Source organism: Stegodyphus dumicola, chromosome 7 (genome assembly GCF_044657685.1).
Source record: "Stegodyphus dumicola isolate Sdum_Otavi_A_Nest chromosome 7, ASM4465768v1".
In the NCBI taxonomy this organism is placed as follows: domain Eukaryota; kingdom Metazoa; phylum Arthropoda; class Arachnida; order Araneae; family Eresidae; genus Stegodyphus; species Stegodyphus dumicola.
Window position 1 is genome coordinate 63,551,639 of NC_140774.1, and position 17,348 is coordinate 63,568,986.

General features: G+C 34.2%; 1 protein-coding gene across 3 annotated transcripts in view; it reads left to right on the plus strand.

Annotated features, from left to right (window-relative positions):
- Nucleotides 1–1,570: 1,570 nt before the first annotated feature.
- Nucleotides 1,571–17,348, plus strand: part of LOC118203725 (FAD-dependent oxidoreductase domain-containing protein 1-like) — a 97,173-nt gene continuing 81,395 nt past the window's right edge. Inside the window, exons 1-3 of one of the 3 annotated variants that reach the window (XM_085820347.1) lie at nucleotides 1,571–2,195; nucleotides 2,378–2,507; nucleotides 2,640–2,739. In XM_085820347.1, coding sequence (XP_085676473.1) covers nucleotides 1,857–2,195; nucleotides 2,378–2,507; nucleotides 2,640–2,739 — 569 coding nt within the window. In that variant the 5' untranslated portion in view covers nucleotides 1,571–1,856. The remainder of the gene's footprint in view (nucleotides 2,196–2,377; nucleotides 2,508–2,639; nucleotides 2,740–17,348) is intronic. The other 2 variants (XM_085820348.1, XM_085820346.1) reach the window with 2 other exon arrangements.

Sequence of the window (17,348 nt, forward strand, 5' to 3'; positions counted from 1 at the left end):
TAACATGCATAAATAAGTAGAATAATTGAAATGTGCGTTTGAAAAGCCGTCAGAAAAGAGTTTGAGTATTTTCTCGGTGTGACGTACGCGAAGAAACATCTATAATTTTCAGATTTTTCTTCAATTAATGGTTTGAGTATTATACTCGTAATTAACTGAGTTGTAAAAGCAAAACGGTAAGTAAACAAGGGAAGAAGGAGTGGTCAGCTCATCCTGGAAAAGAAAACGCGTTATTTTAAAGGTGTGATCATATTATATTACAAGTCATATTTTATGTATTTAATTTTATTTTCTGTTCAAGTAAATATTTAATAACAGGATTTAATTTGGGGTGAAATTTGTGGGAGTTTTAAAAATAACAATGCAGAATTTAAATATTATTTTTTATCATTGTTCATGCAATTTAATATTTTTCAAAACGTAAGTAGTATTTCTAACATGGAAAATTGAGAATTATACCTGTATATATTTAGAATAACTAAAATATAATCAATTAATGGTTTGAGTATTTATTTATTTATTTTCACAATACCTTTATTGCTAGCATTCATTAATGACAGCATGTAATTACATAATGCATTTCTCATTTAACTCATTTTAATGGAATCAGTCCCTTTGTACATATATTTTCCCTCTGCATATCCTGATAATCATTAGAATTGATACAATTATCAGCACTTGCAGCCGTTTCCTTGGATATGTTTTAAACATGCACAGCAAACTTTTATCTAACTTTGAGCAAAGTATAATTAAATAAATGATAGTATATATGTTAAAAGAATATTTACCTGTGAAATGTAATACCGGATCCTGCTATTCTTCTATTTGTACAGCCGAAAGCGACGCAGGAATTTACCATTTTGGCAGGAATAAAAATTGCTTCTCGGAACAATATTGCAGCCGTCTACAAGATGATAGAAAATGTAGAAATAAAATGAAATGGCGGGAAAAAGTGAAGGAAAAAGCGCGCGAAGAATCCACGGTCTTTAATTTAGGAAACTGGGTGTGGCTAGGTTCTGCCTCATTGGCTGAAGAGCTCGTCAATCTTTCTAAAGCCACGACTACTAAGGGCATGCTTTCCCCCACTTTTTGGCTGCACTTGGACTGCGCGCAGGGCATCTCCATGTATTCTAATCTCCTTGCGTGTCCCAAAAATAATAAACCAAATTAATGCTTGCATAAGTGTTGCCAGATTAGATAAATTTTAACACAGTGGAATATTCCTATTTCATGTAAATCTAAAACAATAATTTTTGTTTGATTTATCATTTTCTGTAAAGAGAGCTTAATCTGAATTTTTAAAAAGATTAAAATTCAAATTTATCTCATACTTCTGAGGAGACGAGATCAAAAACGCAATAAATGATAAAGTATATGAGTAATGATGATTTACTAATCTTGTAAAAAATAAGATCATGTTATTTTTGATGCAAAAAGAAGTATACATTATTGAAAAGTATTATACTGGTATCATTTAAACTATCTTTCGAAAGCTGTGCTGTGTGTTGTTTTGCAAGAAGTTAACAAATACTACAACTTCAATTTAACTTTCAATGAAAACAAATATTGACTCCACATGTTTCGCTTGATTTTGTTTCTAGATTAAAAGCAAATAAAAATAAAGCAATTTTTTTAATTGAGAATGCTAATTTCAGACTAATATTTTTAACTTGCATATTTATTTTAATTTCTCATTAAAAGATCTTTTATTTTAACTTCGTAATTAAAAAAAAAAAAAAAAAAAAAAAAAAAAAAAAAAAAAAACAATCATTGAACAGAGTAATAAAATTGCTAGTTTAAAATATACATTGCAATAGAAAATTTTGAAATGCTTATGATTTTCTCATAACTTCAAAATGCATAAAACAGTAAGTTATTTTTTATTACGGCCAAATTTCAATTGGCGATTTTATCAGAAACCACGCTATATTAGCTATGAAGATACTGAAAAAATTAAAAAGTTTAAAGAGGCACAAGCAAGAGATCAAAAAGACTATACTAAAGGATATAGATTTCTTAAAAGTGACCTTACCAGATGGAAAAAAGGCCAGTTTAGTCCACCTAAAGAAAAGATTCCGAAGTATTCTGAATATGTTATCATTGGTGGAGGAATTATAGGTTCAGCAATAGCTCATGCAATGAAACAGAGAGCTCCTGACAGTTTTGAATTAATGGTAGTTGAAAGGGACCCCAAGGTAATTACATTTTATGCATTTTTATATATTGAATGCTACATTTAAAATTTAAAAATTCTTGTTTCTGGTTTGATTGGTGATGGTTTGTTGTGTATTATTTTTAACAGCACAACTTTAAATTAGTATTTAAGTAAAATAAATATGAAAAATTAAGCTTTAATGTACATTTGTAATTATTTTAGTATACTCGGTCGTCATCAACGCTTTCTATTGGAGGAATTCGGCAGCAGTTTTCATTGCCAGAAAATATCCAGCTTTCCCTCTATAGTGCAGAATTTTTTAGAAATATAAAGCAGCATTTAAGTGTTTTAGGTACTGTCCTTTATTCTAGTATCTCTATGAATGTTAATTTGCATCTCTTTTGATTAGTTATATAATGAAATAAAATGATATATCTTAAATAGTATTTGACTTTATTTTTTAATTGTGTTTTAATTATCTTAGATGATGATCCTCCTGATATACAGTTTCAACCTCATGGCTATCTATTCATGGCTACTGAATCTGGAGTTGAGCAGATGATTGAAAATCACAATGTTCAAAAGTTAGTAATTTAAATTTACTTACTTCAAATTGTTCTCTACCAAGAAAGTAAAATATAAAGGCTAAATGTTATTTGCAGCTTCCTTCCATTTATCTTCTTTTTCCTGTTGGTGTTAACAAATGCTTTAAAATATGTTAAATTTTTCCAGTTTAGAAAGCTTAAATATTCCATGCTGCAGTTCATATTATTTCTCATCAACTGCTTCTCTGTTTATTTGTGAAACAAAAATTTATTACATTCATTGGAGAATTTTATCATTGCAAAAATTTGGGAATTAATCAGCTAGCAATATGTGTATAAATAACAGGATTAATTTCACCTCTTTTGGAAAATATATGCACCATTTAGTGTTTGCAATAATTAACAGTAATGCCTCAAACTATGTTTAACCACACTTCTCACTCCGGTAAAAATATATTTATGGGTGCCCCTTGGTGATTAATTGACGATTTTTGGTGGTGCATGAACACCGAGTTTGTGCAATTCTTTGACTTGTTATTTTGGCTTTGTGTAGTGGCAATTTTTGCCGCTACACTGTGTGTGTCCATGTACACACAACCTATTTTCACATAAAAAAATCAGAGTTGCACAAACTAAGCATTGCGCACTCCCTTGATTTTGTCCATTTACACATCGATCTATATTCACTTAAAAAGTAAAAAGAGCGGGCAACAAAAAATATACAATCTCAATAAACTAGATTTTAAATCGAACAAAGAAATAACATAAAAAAGGAAATTCATTTTAGCACTAAGCAACTAACCAATTGCTAATACAAAGGCCTTTCTTTTTCTTACAGTTTCTAACATTACATCTCCCTGCAGCTTCTGCAGTGGTATATAACTTAATTTCATGCCCATTTTCACAAATTCAGGTAGAGAATAAAATTCTTATTGATTAAAGAGAAAAATTAGGTACATATCAAATTTGGCAACTTCATTATCAGACAATAATTGTAATCTGGTAACCTTACGATGAAATTGTGGAATACTTCTCTCTCAGTCACATATTGTCTGATTTTCAATGCAACTTGTGATGCTTAAAACTGCATATCTGGAATGAAAGCGGAAAATATCTGTTACAATAGTGCATGAGAATGAGTTTAATTTCAAATAAGGTTGAATGTTCTATATGTAAGGATGAGATGCATTTGGTAGACAGCCAAGAGTACTTGTGTATTAGCACAACCACTATAATAAAAAATCACCAAATTTTCAGAAAATGCCTACCTCTGGCTACCATGTGCATAACAGTTCTTGACTAGCTGTATCGCTATTTGCAAATTCATGCATATGCTTGAACATTTAATGCTTCTTGTGTAATACAGTACAAAGTCCGTAATCCAGACGTCCATTATCCGGAATGATCTATAATCTGTATCTCAAAGCCACAAACTTATGCATGCACGTTAGATGCGCGCGTCCGCTACGAATGGGCGTAAAGCCAGTAAAGTGTTTATACATGCGCGCTTCCAATAGTGAAGAAAATGACAGAGAGGTTACTGAAAACGAAAGAATTTTGATTAGTAGTTATTCTCGACATAGCAATTACAGGACTTGAACAATGGAACTTTGTAACTGAACAAGAAATTATGTCTGTTTATAGAATTAAAGAGAAAGTATTAGTGCAAAAAACAAAGCAACTTAAACAACTTTCCTTGAAAGAAATGTTTAATAAAGTAAACAAATAAATATTAAGCTTTTTTTTTTTTTGTAAATTTTGATACCCTATAGATTATAATTGCTCTTTATTTCATAGATTACTGTTTCATATTTTTAATTGTATAATTTCTGCATGCCATCTTAGCAGATTTAAATTGATGATCTATAATCCAGAAAACCCCTAATCCAAAATTGCTGAAGTCTCGACGAGTACGGATTACGGACTTTGTACTGTATCATCATTCCAGTATACAGTGCTAAGTTTGTGTAATTCCGTGATTTTTTCCTTCAGCTAAACATATTATTATATGTATGGGGAAAACCCATGTATGCAGCAGATCCTTATTTAATAATTAAATTTTGTATTTTTAATTGCTAAAATGTATTTTCGGTACTTTTCCGTTTCGCCGGCGCAAATCTCACCAAGCAGATGTTAGTTAACAAATGTTAGCTCTAAGAATTTTTTATTTTGAAGGCATAAGCATTTTAATATGGTTTAAAATTTTGTAATAAGCCAATAAATAAAGACAATAAATTTGTAAAAAGACATTAATTTAAGAATTTACTATGTTTTCATGATTCAACATCCTGATTCGCCGGTTCGTATCACATGACCCCAAATAATCTCATCTCACGTAAACTACGCTACAAAAATCTAATTCTCTCAGTAATTATCTACATTAATTTCAGAGAAATTATGTAAAACCTCAGTGCTTTACTTCACTAGTGCAGTCTCATTAGATTTGATGAATTTAACCCTTGATTTTGCCTTTTCTATAGTTTTGCCTTCAAGTGAGTGGTGTGATTGCATTCTAATTAATTACCACGGATGGTCTTAGAGCATAAAATTTAACTAGTAAAAATTCTATGTAATTGTATGCCAGTATTGAAAGAAACAATCAATCTGATAAAAAAATGGCTGCGACTTGTTTTGAAAATGAAGGGTAAAAGGTTACCAGTGAAGATATTCCATTTGGCATCAGTTATTATTGGCGACTTTATTGTTTGCACCGGCAAAACAGAAAAGTACCGTATTTTCTTTTGATAAGTTGATAATTTTTCCCGACTTACAATAAACAACGATAATTTCTGATTATTCACCCCTAAAATGTAGTGAATCATTGGCAATTAATTTTTTGCAAGCTAAGAGACAAAAGATAACTGTTAATTTTAAAAATGGCACCACAATTAAGAATTACATAAAACAGCAACTAATTAACAAGAATAAAAGTGCAAGAAGCATTCTTAATAAAACACTTTTTTTTTCCCCGCTGTTCTTCCCATGTACACAACAATCTGTTTTAGCTTGAAAAGAAATCCGAGAATAACAGAAAGAGCATTATGTACACTGTTGGTTCTTTTCATTTATATATTGATATGTGTTTGCTTAAAAAAACTTCAAAAAATGCACAGATTTTACATTGGTGCATAAAATTAAATTATTTGTGAAGTACAATTTCATGCAGTGAAAATTTTTACATTCTTTACTTTTAGGCAAAACACCATATTTCAAAAGATATGCAACATTATCTTTTTCATCAGCCAGTAAACTCCATAGTCTCATTAAGATTTCGTACATGAAAAAAAAAAAAAAAAAAAAAAAGCACTCAGTGCCACAAAAACAAACACTACTGTTGAATTTGAAGGTGGAAACATGGCCTTCAGTATAAATTAGCACTCAAGACATGCCTATGTTGCCACGTATACATTTTACTACAGTCGAAAGTCGTTAATTCGGACCTCAAAGCTAAAAAATTTCTGCGCATGTGCCGCATTGACACATGTGCATAGGCATTTACGCGTGCGCGTAAGACCTTTACGACTGCGCAAGCGCAGAATACGTTTTCGCTTGTGCGTTTAATGTATAATGGACGGTATAAGCTAAAATTGTCTATTTCAGTTAATGTTGATGATTGCGTTGTTCCTTAATCTTCGAATTGGATGCGGCTTATTATTTTTTGCAGACTGTAAGAGCAATGTTATAAAAGTAAACTTGAACTTTCGATTATGTCAAATAGAATTTCTGATGCTGGAGCTCCCAAAGGATCTACAAAACGAAAGTATGTTTCGATGTCCAACAAACAAAAAGTGGAATTGCTGCAAAAAATGGATAAAGACATGAAGAATGTGACAGCGAGGTTAGTGAAAACGAAAAAATTTCGATTGACAAGTTAGTCGGTATTCTCCGCACAGCAATTACGGGACTTGAACAGCGGAACTTTGTAACTGAACAAGAAATTATGTCTGTTTATAGAATTAAGGAGAAAGTATTATCACATAAAACGAAACAACTTACATTGAAAGAAATGTTTAATAAAAGTAAACAAATAAATATTAAGCTTTTTTTTTTTTGTAAATTTTGATACCCTTTAGATCATAATTGTTCTCTATTTCATAAATTACGGTTTTATATTTTTAGTTTTAATATTTCTGCATGCCATCTTACGAGATTTTAACTGATGATCGATAATCCGGAATTGCCGAAGTCCCGACGAGTTCGGATTAACGACTTTTGACTGTAATGCTTTTTGTCACTTGTTATGCTGACATAGCATATTGTCTTGCAAATATTTTTCAGGGGGTGAAGTTAATCAGAAAGTACTTAAATAGCTTCTTAAAACTAGTTGCCAGAATTGTCAGTTTACGCCCAGTAAGTAACTTTCATGGAATTGAAGGATGGCTTGCACTGGTGTGCAAAAATTAAAGATGAGATGGTTTTTTTCAATGTAACGTTGTGCAAAAGCTTTCCAAATCAACAAAAATAATACCATAAGATCTCCAAGATGTCAGAACAGGGGTCATATAAGCAAAACTTCCCCCAAAACAATCAAAATGATAGAGAGGATCTTTATTGAAAAAGCACCATAGAGCACAATGCAACAGAAGGCCGAAACACCCATGTAACAGGTGTACAGCAAGAAATATCCAGGCTTTAGTAGGAGATATGATATCCCCTGACCACTGTGTGGGTTTCACATCATTTGTCCATACTGAACATGAAGTTGTCAATAAGTTGTTAGGCACTGCTATCCAATCCTCTTGTAGCACCAATCGCAGTTCCTGAATCATTACTGGCGATAAGTTATGTGCTGCCATACATCTCCCTAGAAAGTTTCATATATGCTCGACAGGATTTAGATCCAGAGACATTGCTGGCCAATCCATGTGTTCAATATCTTCACTCTCCAACAGCTTTTCGACAGTAACTGCAATAAGGTGGAGCGTTGTTATTCATGAAGAGGACCTGAGGATCCATAGTACCTCTGAAAAGATGCATGCAAGGAAGGAGAACCTCATTACAATAGCAGTTCCCAGTGACTGAACCTTCTTAGAAGATGTGAAGGTTGGTATGGCTACCAAGCATTGTGTCTCCCCAATCAAGAACTCTGCTACCTCCAAAACTGGTCCCTTTTGATGATGTTGAAGGGGTTATTGTGTGTTCCCCTCTCTCTCCAGATGTGTATGCATCTCATCCTTAAAGAGTACTTCATTAATTATCTGTCTAGTTTTGGTATTCCCTGCACCACCGAAAATGCCTTCTCCGATGAGCAGCCATTATTATTATACACCATACAGGTCGTCGTGCAAACAGGCCACCATTGTGCAACTTCTTGGCCATGGTAAAATGCAATGTCGGTCATCCAATCACCTGTTCCATGTGTCTTGCGTTTTATCTATTACGAGGGTTGGAACTTTAATAGTGGCAACACAGCTGAAAAAACGCTACGCAACAAAACCAAAGAATATCGCGTATACCACATGGGAACTACATACCTACCTTACTTCTCAGCAAAAAGACTCGTCCTGCCTACATCACGTGCATGCGGAGTGACGCGAAGAACGGATCCTTGTATTTGCTCGCGGTCTAAAGTAAGTGTTGTCAGGATGTTTTCAAAACAAGAACAACGATGTTGGATAAAAATTGAATGTGCCAGAGGTTGTACAGCACAACAGTGTCATCAAGGGCTTCAAGAGGCTTGCGAGGAATCTGCATTGCCTTACAGAACCGTAGCAAGATGGGTGAAAGCATTCAATGAAGGACGCCAAAACGTGGCAGACATGCTGCGGCCAGGTCGTCCGAGTGTCAGGCGATGCAGACGTGCAAGCTGTTGCCACACTAATGGACAGTGATTGCCGCCAAACGATTCGTCAGCTGGCCGGACAAACAGGATTAGCACATACGACTGTGCTGCACATTCTGAAGTAACGAATGTCCGTGAGAAAAATTGCTTCACGATGGGTTCCACATCAATTGATGGAAATGGCTATGATATGATGCTGCCCGAACCCATCTGGAGCGCTATGAGTGCGAAGGAGATGCTTTTTTTACGCCGTATCATTACGCTGGATGAGAGTTGGGCCCGATCATACCAGCCAGAACTGAAATGTGAATCAAACAAATGGCGTCATCACGGGTCACCACGACGTTCGAAATTTCGTCAGAACCCCAGCAATGTAAAAGTTATGGTGATTCTCATGTATGACTGTGATGGTGTCATCCTAACGCATACCGTTTCCCCACAGCAGACCGTCATTGTGCAGTATTACTGCTCATTTTTGGAGCACAATCTCCGACCAGCTTTGAGAAAAAAACGGCGACACTTTCTGCAGAATGCTCCTCTCATTTTGCATGACAATGCTCGGCCGCATGCAGCGCAAGCTGTGACTGATTTGTTCAAGCGATGGGGCTGGGAAGTGCTTTACCATCCACCATACTCCCCAGATCTAAGCCCTTGTGACTATGACTTAATTCCTAAGATGAAGGTACCACTTCGTGGCACTCGCTTCCAAACCGTTCCTGAGATTCTTGCGGCAGTAGACCGGTCCATTCAAACTATCAACAAAACAGGCGCTGCTACAGGTATTCTGCAACTTCCATATCGTTGGAAATGGGTTGTACACAATGCTGGCGACTATATTGAAGGACTGTAAAACATGGTGACATGAATCACTTTTGTATTCCTTGTAAATAAATAGTTGCCACTATTAAAGTTCCAACCGGCGTATTTTCTCTAATTGGGCCATATATTTTTTGCAGTATTTTGTTTTTTCAAAAATTAGAAGTCTTTCTTCATCTGTTTTTGTTAATGGCCAGCATTCACTAGCATATAATATGATAGGTCTAATAAGAGTTTTCTAAAGATTTATTTTTTACTTGAAGTTTAATATTTTAGAGGCAAAAAAATTCTTTAAACCATGATAATATCTATTAGCTCTAAATAATCTATTGTCAATGTCAAGTTTAATATTATTATTGTTAAAGATGATAGTACCAAGAAGTATAGATAGTACCTTCGAAATTATAAGACTTTATTTGCAGTGGGGAGCTTGTACTCTACTAGTTACTGCCATAAATTTTGTTTTACACTCATTAGTAGTAAGTTCAATGTATCTGGCTGCAGACTGTAGAGAAATAAATCTCCACAACCACGTGTATACTTCTTCCAATAATTTTGTATGTCATAATCATACATTATTAACTGTATAGATCTCTGGAATATGGTGCCTCTGGTTATAATTCTTTCATCTCTAATAGCCTTATCAAGGATGATATTGTAAAATATGCATGCAAGAGCATCACCCTGTCTCAACCCACTTTCAGTGTAAAATGCCTGTGATATATCAAACATGGTTTGAACTTTGCAATTTACTCTCTTTAAAGTCATCCAAGATATATAAATCAATTTTTTAGGAAATCCAATTTCCAGCATAGTTTCAAACAGCTTTTCGCAGTATATGCTATCATAAGCAGCTTTAAAATCTATAAAAAGTTGAAAGGTATCAATATTATGTTCAATAGTTTTTTACAAGATTTGTCAACTGAATGAATTTGATGAAAAATAGATTTTCCAGCTTGAAATCGACATTGGTAGCTACCAATAACTGTAGATGCATACGGGAATAACTTGTTATACAGAATATAGGAGGTTTTAAATGACACATTTAAAAGGGTGATACCTTGATATTTGCAACATTCAAGTCTGTCTCCTTTTTTAGGAATGGGACAAATGGAGCCAAAACATAATTAGAAATAGAAATATTATAGAATGTTTAGAAAAACAGACTTAATTTTTAAAATAAAATTTAAAATAAATGTGTAAAATAAATCCCTTCTTTCTGTATACCTTTGAGGTATAAACTGGAAGCATGCTTGACATGTATTTGGGAGGTCTGGAGTTCGATTCCTGACTAGGGCATTGCAGATTTCTTCAATTTCTAACTGTATAGTACCGGGGTACTCGTCCTGATGCCCAAGGCACCCACCAATTTTTTTTTTTTTTCTGAAAACAGTCTTTCCTGGGATTGCACATAGAGAAGGTTTGGCTGGGGAGGGGTCAGAAACTTGGTTGACCTTGTCTTGGGTTTCGGAAACATCAAGGGTGATAGCTTGTCTTAACTTGATCCTTCTTATTGCCTCTGTCCGGTTTAAAATGACAATGCGAATGCACGCCTCGGGCCTGGGAGGCCTGGCTACCCAATTTCTGAAAAAAGAGGTAGAGGTAAATTCTAGAAATGCCTGTGAATGAGACGTACATGACCTTGAATGCAGCTAATGAGAATGTCGAAAAATTTCACTGAAATGAGTAATTTCTGTCCTTCTTATTGCCTCTGTCCGGTTTAAAATGACAATGCTAAACTAAATGACAATGTGAATGCTCGCCTCAGGCCTGGGAGGCCCGGCTACCCAATTTCTGAAAAAAGAGGTAGAGGTAAATTCCAGATATGCCTGTGAATGACACATACATGACCTTGAATGCAGCTAATGAGAGAAGTTCTAAAAATTTCACCGAAAGGAGTAATTTCTGTATTATGTTTTTGTAAAGACTGGGACTGGCAGGCCCGACATGCGTCCTCGCAGGTTAATAGGACGATAAAGTTTTAATATTGGGGGAATGATATTACAAGGCTCACCAAAAAGGGCTGACAACAAGTGACAAAAGTGGAGGAAACCAGGTCAGAGTCGACTCTTGACTTGACTGTATGACACAATTATATTAAGTATTTAACAAGGTGTAAAGGGCATATTTTGACCTGCGTTCTTCACCAGTCTTCTTTGATCTATTGGCAGTGATAGTGTTAGTGGTGCACCCAGTCTTGTTCGGCATCCTCATTCACAGTTGGAGCACCTGGCCATGACAGGAAGAGCCAATGGCTTTGTCGCTTTGTGCAAGAAAGACTAGTGTTTTCCAAACATCATGTCTTATCACTGCATCATTCATCAAGAAGTGCTGTGTGCAAAGATACTTCCATTTGAATGTTGTCACGTCGATTATCAATTCTATTTGTGTGGCTCCTTTGCAACACCAGCTTTTTAAAGCACTGTTGGAAGATTCGGAAGATAAAACAGTCAGCCTCAATCTCTAATCGAGCAGGTAAGTGCAGTCTAACCCTGACAAATTCAATAAACACATTGAAAAACTAAGTGACTCTTTGTGGCTACTTGATCTTGATCTGGCTTTCGTCGCCGATATCACTGAGAAACTCAACATTTTAAATCTGGATCTTCAGGGTAAAGACAAGGAGCTAACTCAAATAATGGGATCTGTGAAAGCTTTCAAAGCCATGGCGAATGATGACAGGTTTGGGTTCTTGTGATTTTCCGGCCATCTCGAGACGCTTCTGGACCAATTTGAAGAGCGATTTCAAGATTTCAGTTACCTGGAGTCAGTGGTAAGCTTTTTCGCCAACCTATTCACCATTCGCCATGAAGCAACTGAAACTGCCACAGCAATTGAAAGAAATATTGCCGCAGAAGTGGAAAAGCTCGAGCTGGAAATAGTCAAACTGAAGAATATTATCCTGCAAGCACATGCCACAGATGTAGACTTCTAGAAACTTGAGGAAAAGAACAGGTTTCAGTTATTAAGAAGTGATTTCCTAAAAAATAATCAGAAATCTTTATTTATTTTTAGAGTATTCCAGAGTTTTTAAATATAATTTCCAGTTTGAATTAAAAGCAATGAATAGTTTTTGGTACTTCTGATTATCTGCGAGATCCTCACCAGAAAGCTGCAAACTCATTGCTGACTTTGAAAAACTTTTGTGAACTCCATAACAAATTTGGAGAAGACCTTTTGGAAAAAAATTGGAGAGGACCTTTTGGTTGATAGTTTTACATCTCTTTGCATCAATGCATCCAGCGTGACCTATGTTAAAAAATTTAGTAAATACACACACTTCTTATATTTCTCTTTTTTTTTTTTAATGCTAAAACAGATCAGAGAACAGATCAAACTTGGTATTATGTGCAACCTCGGCACTGCACATCAGCCACAATTGTGCTCAAACATGTACAACTGAAACTTCAGTGAAGCAGTCATTACAACTAAAACCCCAATGGAACAGTTTAGTGTAATGTAAATAAAAAGATCACAAATTCAACAGTTCCATTAAATTTGTAACAAATATACTCAACACAAAAAGAAATACTAATAAAAAAATGACTGTTGAATTTCAAAAATGTAAATGTGTATGTACTGAAGCACATACATGCATGCTATGCACTGCTATATAAATATGTTTTAATAATATCATGGGTTGCGATATGCACTCTTTTTGGTGATATACATTGTCTCCAATATTTTTTCATAGCTTTCGGATGGAAATAATCAGAAAGCATCTAATTTTTGTGTTTTTTCTCAGAAAGTATTTTAAAATGTTAATACTATTTGCAGGGCTTATATATTACGAATGTATTTAATTAACCCTCTTTATTAACTCTAAGTATTATGGATGTAAAATTCTGTATAGAAGTATGGTTTTCCAATGCATTATATATGAAAATTTTTGCCAACTTCGGATCTGTCCAATTTTGGATTGAATGTAAGTTCGAAAAAAGAAGTAAAGTTATAACATGAAAGGATCATTTTGAAATTATGATGAGGAAAACACTACTTATTCAACACATTTTGAGAAATTTTTTCAAATTTCAGGGCCAAACACATAATGTGCAGACATTAAATAAATGATAAAGTCATTTCCCCCAAGAAAAGTGTCAATTTCAGACAAATTTTCCACATACAAGTCGCACTTGATCATAGCTTAATAATTTTAAATCAATTTTTCCGACCCTCAGAAATTTAGAGAGAGGAATTACTTAGTTTTATGTAATATTTCTTCTCCCTCTAAATTTTCATCATTAAGCATTCTATTGGCAGATTCCTCAAATTCCATTTGATAAAATTGGCTTTTTTGACAGAAATTTTGAATGGTTTTTTTTTAGCATTATTTTCATATTAGTTTGGAAAGGTACAACGCTGTGAGTATATTTACTTTATAAATGTTATCTACTTTTTGTGGAAATAATTTTTCTGAAAAGCAACATACAACTTGCAATGTCTCTTAAGATGATTCAAAGGCTAACGAAGGAACATAACATTTAGGTGCAAATGTTTTCTTACAAACATTGAAATGATTATTTTGGAATGAGTTGTGTAGTTTATGTATTATTCATTTACTCAAACAATGCAATGTTTTCACAAAAATGAATGTCATGATCCACATTTGCAAAATACAGAAATAAATCAACAGGATATATTTCTTATAGGTAAATAAATTGAAGTTTGTATTTAATGAGTCTTATAAATATGTGCATGTTCAGTTGAGAAACAGCTATTTTATCAACAGAAAAAAGCATTTTAATAACAGTGAAAGAACTTCAGTGTAGTATTTTCATAAAATGTATTCAGAAGTGACATTTTATAGACATGTTAGGTTTACGCAGAAATAAAGAAGAATACTTTTTTGTTTGTACAGTCAAAAGTCGTTAATTCAGACCTCAAAGCTAAAAACTTTCTGCTCATGCGCCGCGTTGACGCATGCGCATAGGCGTTTAAGAGTGCGCGTAAGACCTTTACGACTGCGCATTTGCGTGTGCAAAAGCGCAGAATACGTTTTCGCTGCGCGTTTAATGTATAACGGACGGTATAAGCTAAAATTATCTAATTGTCTATTTCAGTCAATGTTGATGATTGCGTTGTACCTTAATCTTCGATTGGATCCGGCTTATTATTTTTTGCAGACTGTAAGAACAATTTTATAAAAGTAAGCTTGAACTTTCGATTATGTCAAATAGAATTTCCGATGCTGGAGCTCCCAAAGGATCTACGAAAACGAAAGTATGTTTCGATGTCCATCAAACAAAAACTGGAATTGCTCCAAAAAATGGATAAAGGCATATCCTTTGTTTATCTAACCGTTCCGAAATCTGTTTATCAATTTCACGCTTTCTCAAATTATTCGGTTCCAAGAAGTGCATTTATTATTCATGTTCAAGAAATACATTTATTCATGTTAAAAAAACTATTGATTCTAATATAGCCATGTCATCTTCTAGAATATCATCATAAAGCTTCAAATCATGAATTCTACCATGAATTTTTTGCAACTTTATTTCCTCTAAAACCATTGGCCCTAGCCTCTTATGTTAAGCATTACAGTTCTCCATGTAGCCTGCTTATAGGGCATTGGCAACATAGTTGTACGCTATTTTATCCCATGCATTTTTTACCTAAGTAACAGCTTCTTACAGCTTAGGCTTTACAAAGTTTTCTTGTTGACTTCTCTCCATTATATTTTCAATGTAGTCTTTGATTTCTGTGCACAAATGGTCATTAAATGGCTTGTTAATTGCAATATCAAGAGTTTGGAGATATGCAGTCATTCCTACAGGAATCTTTATTTGATCAGTTCTTCTTTGTGCAAGGAAGTCCTTCATGGTTTTAGCTTTGTGAGTGCTGGTAGAATCCCGCAATAGCATACCTCTTTGGCCACCTAGCAAAACAAGTGGTAGAAATAAATAGACACACTTTCTTTTTTCAGTATCAAGAACATAAATACCTGAAACATATTCAGTTTCCTCTGTCTTGTCTTAGTGATGGTTAAATGATTAGAGGGGTAGGTTTCTTTCCATTGAGACAAATTGTCAAAATACATGTAATGCATGCACTTTCATAACAAGTGGAGGAAAGTATATGACAGACTGTATACTTCTAATCAATGGTAATTTTAGAATCTTGGCTTATAAATACTGCAGTCTCATCCATAGCAATCATGTTCGAGAGCTGGTACTTAGAGAAGTTGATGCTATCGGCGAAACACTTGAATGCAAGTACACGTTAGAGTCACTTAAATCTTCCAGTTAGAACAGTGTTTTCGATCTTCTTAGAGACAATTCATATTCCTAATGGAAGCCATCCAATGAGTATTGTGATACTTAGAATTTGTCTGATGATATATCTAGCTGTAGTGCCATCATTGCAAGTACAAATGCTTGAATATCAGAATCTTGCGAACAACCAAACACTTTGCTTTTCTGTCAGCAAGCCTTTCACAGATGTGTTCCAATTTAATAAATAATGGTTGTTGACCTGATCAACTTGTACACCTCTTGGCATTTCCCTCATCGACCTGTTGACTGAGGTTTATTGTACTCTGACCATCATTGCTGGGCCATTCATGTATTGAACTTCTTCTCTTTTCAGAAATCTTTCAGATTTTTATTCCTGGAATCTGCCATAATTCCTTTCTTGTATTTGACAGTGTAGCTCTTTCTTTTAGTGCTAATTTTATTTGAGCATCATATTATTATCCTTTAAATTATTATTAAGAGTGCTAAACGCCAATTGCTACAACAACATATTGAATACTGAAGATTCTAATTTGTCGTAACTACATCCATTTGTTTCAAATACAGTCAAAAGTCGTTAATTCGGACACCCATAATCCGGAGTGATCTATAATCCGGACCTTAAAGCTACAAACTTTGTGTGCATGCGCGTAAGACCTTTACGGCTGCGAATATGCGTGTGCGCATGCGCATAATACGTTTATGCATGCGCGTTTAATGTATAACGGACGGTATAAGCTAAGCTAAAATGATTTAATTCAATTAATGTTGCAGATTGCGTTGTTCCTTAATCTTCGAATTGGATCCGGCTTATTATTTTTTTGCAGACTGTTAGAGCAATTTTATAAAAGTAAGCTTGAACTTTCAATTATGTCAAATAGAATTTCCGATATATATTTACTAATATGTAAAGGATCTACAAAGCGAAAGTATGTTTCGAAGTCCATTAAACAGTAAGTGGAATTGCTGCAAAAAATGGATAAAGGCATATCCTTTGATTATCTAATCATTCCGAAATATGTTTATCAATTTCACGCTGTTCTGCAGGGGGAGGGAAACGACGTGGCGCGCAATGAATTGGAAGTTGATCTGTCAGCACTATCCTTATCTTCAGGGCAGATGTTTTTATTTTATTTGGCTTATAATTCCTTACTAAATTTCATCTCGATGTACTCCATCTTTGATACGATTTAAATCAAGTTCCTCGTCATTAAAATTCGCTTCTGATAGTGAAGAAAGTGACGCAGAGGTTATTGAAAATGAAAAAATTTTGATTTACAAATTAGTCGGTATTCTCGACTCAGCAATCATAGGACTTGAACAGCGGAACTTTGTAAATAAACAAGAAATTATATCTGTTTAATAGAATTAAAGAGAAAGTATTATCACATGAAACGAAGCAATTTAAACAACTTACATTGAAAGAAATGTTTAATAAAGTAAACAAATAAATATTAAGCTTTTTCTTTTTGTAAATTTTGATACCCTTTAGATCATAATTGTTCTTTATTTCATAAATAACGGTTTTATAATTTTAATTTTATAATTTCTGCATGCCATCTTATCAGATTTAAACTGATGATCTATAATCCGGAATCGCCGAAGTCCCGAAGAGTCCAGATTAACGACTTTTGACTGTATACATATGTATTGCGTCTGCACTTGGTTTTTCAACAATAAGCACCCGTCTGGGCTGATGATCTTAACTAGGGTTTATATTAGTAGTACCCTGAAAAATCATGCTAGAGCTTGTTTTCTTCTTAGGTCTGTTTTCTGCAAAATACAGTAGGTATTTTTTCAGAACTGTCCAGCATGCAGAC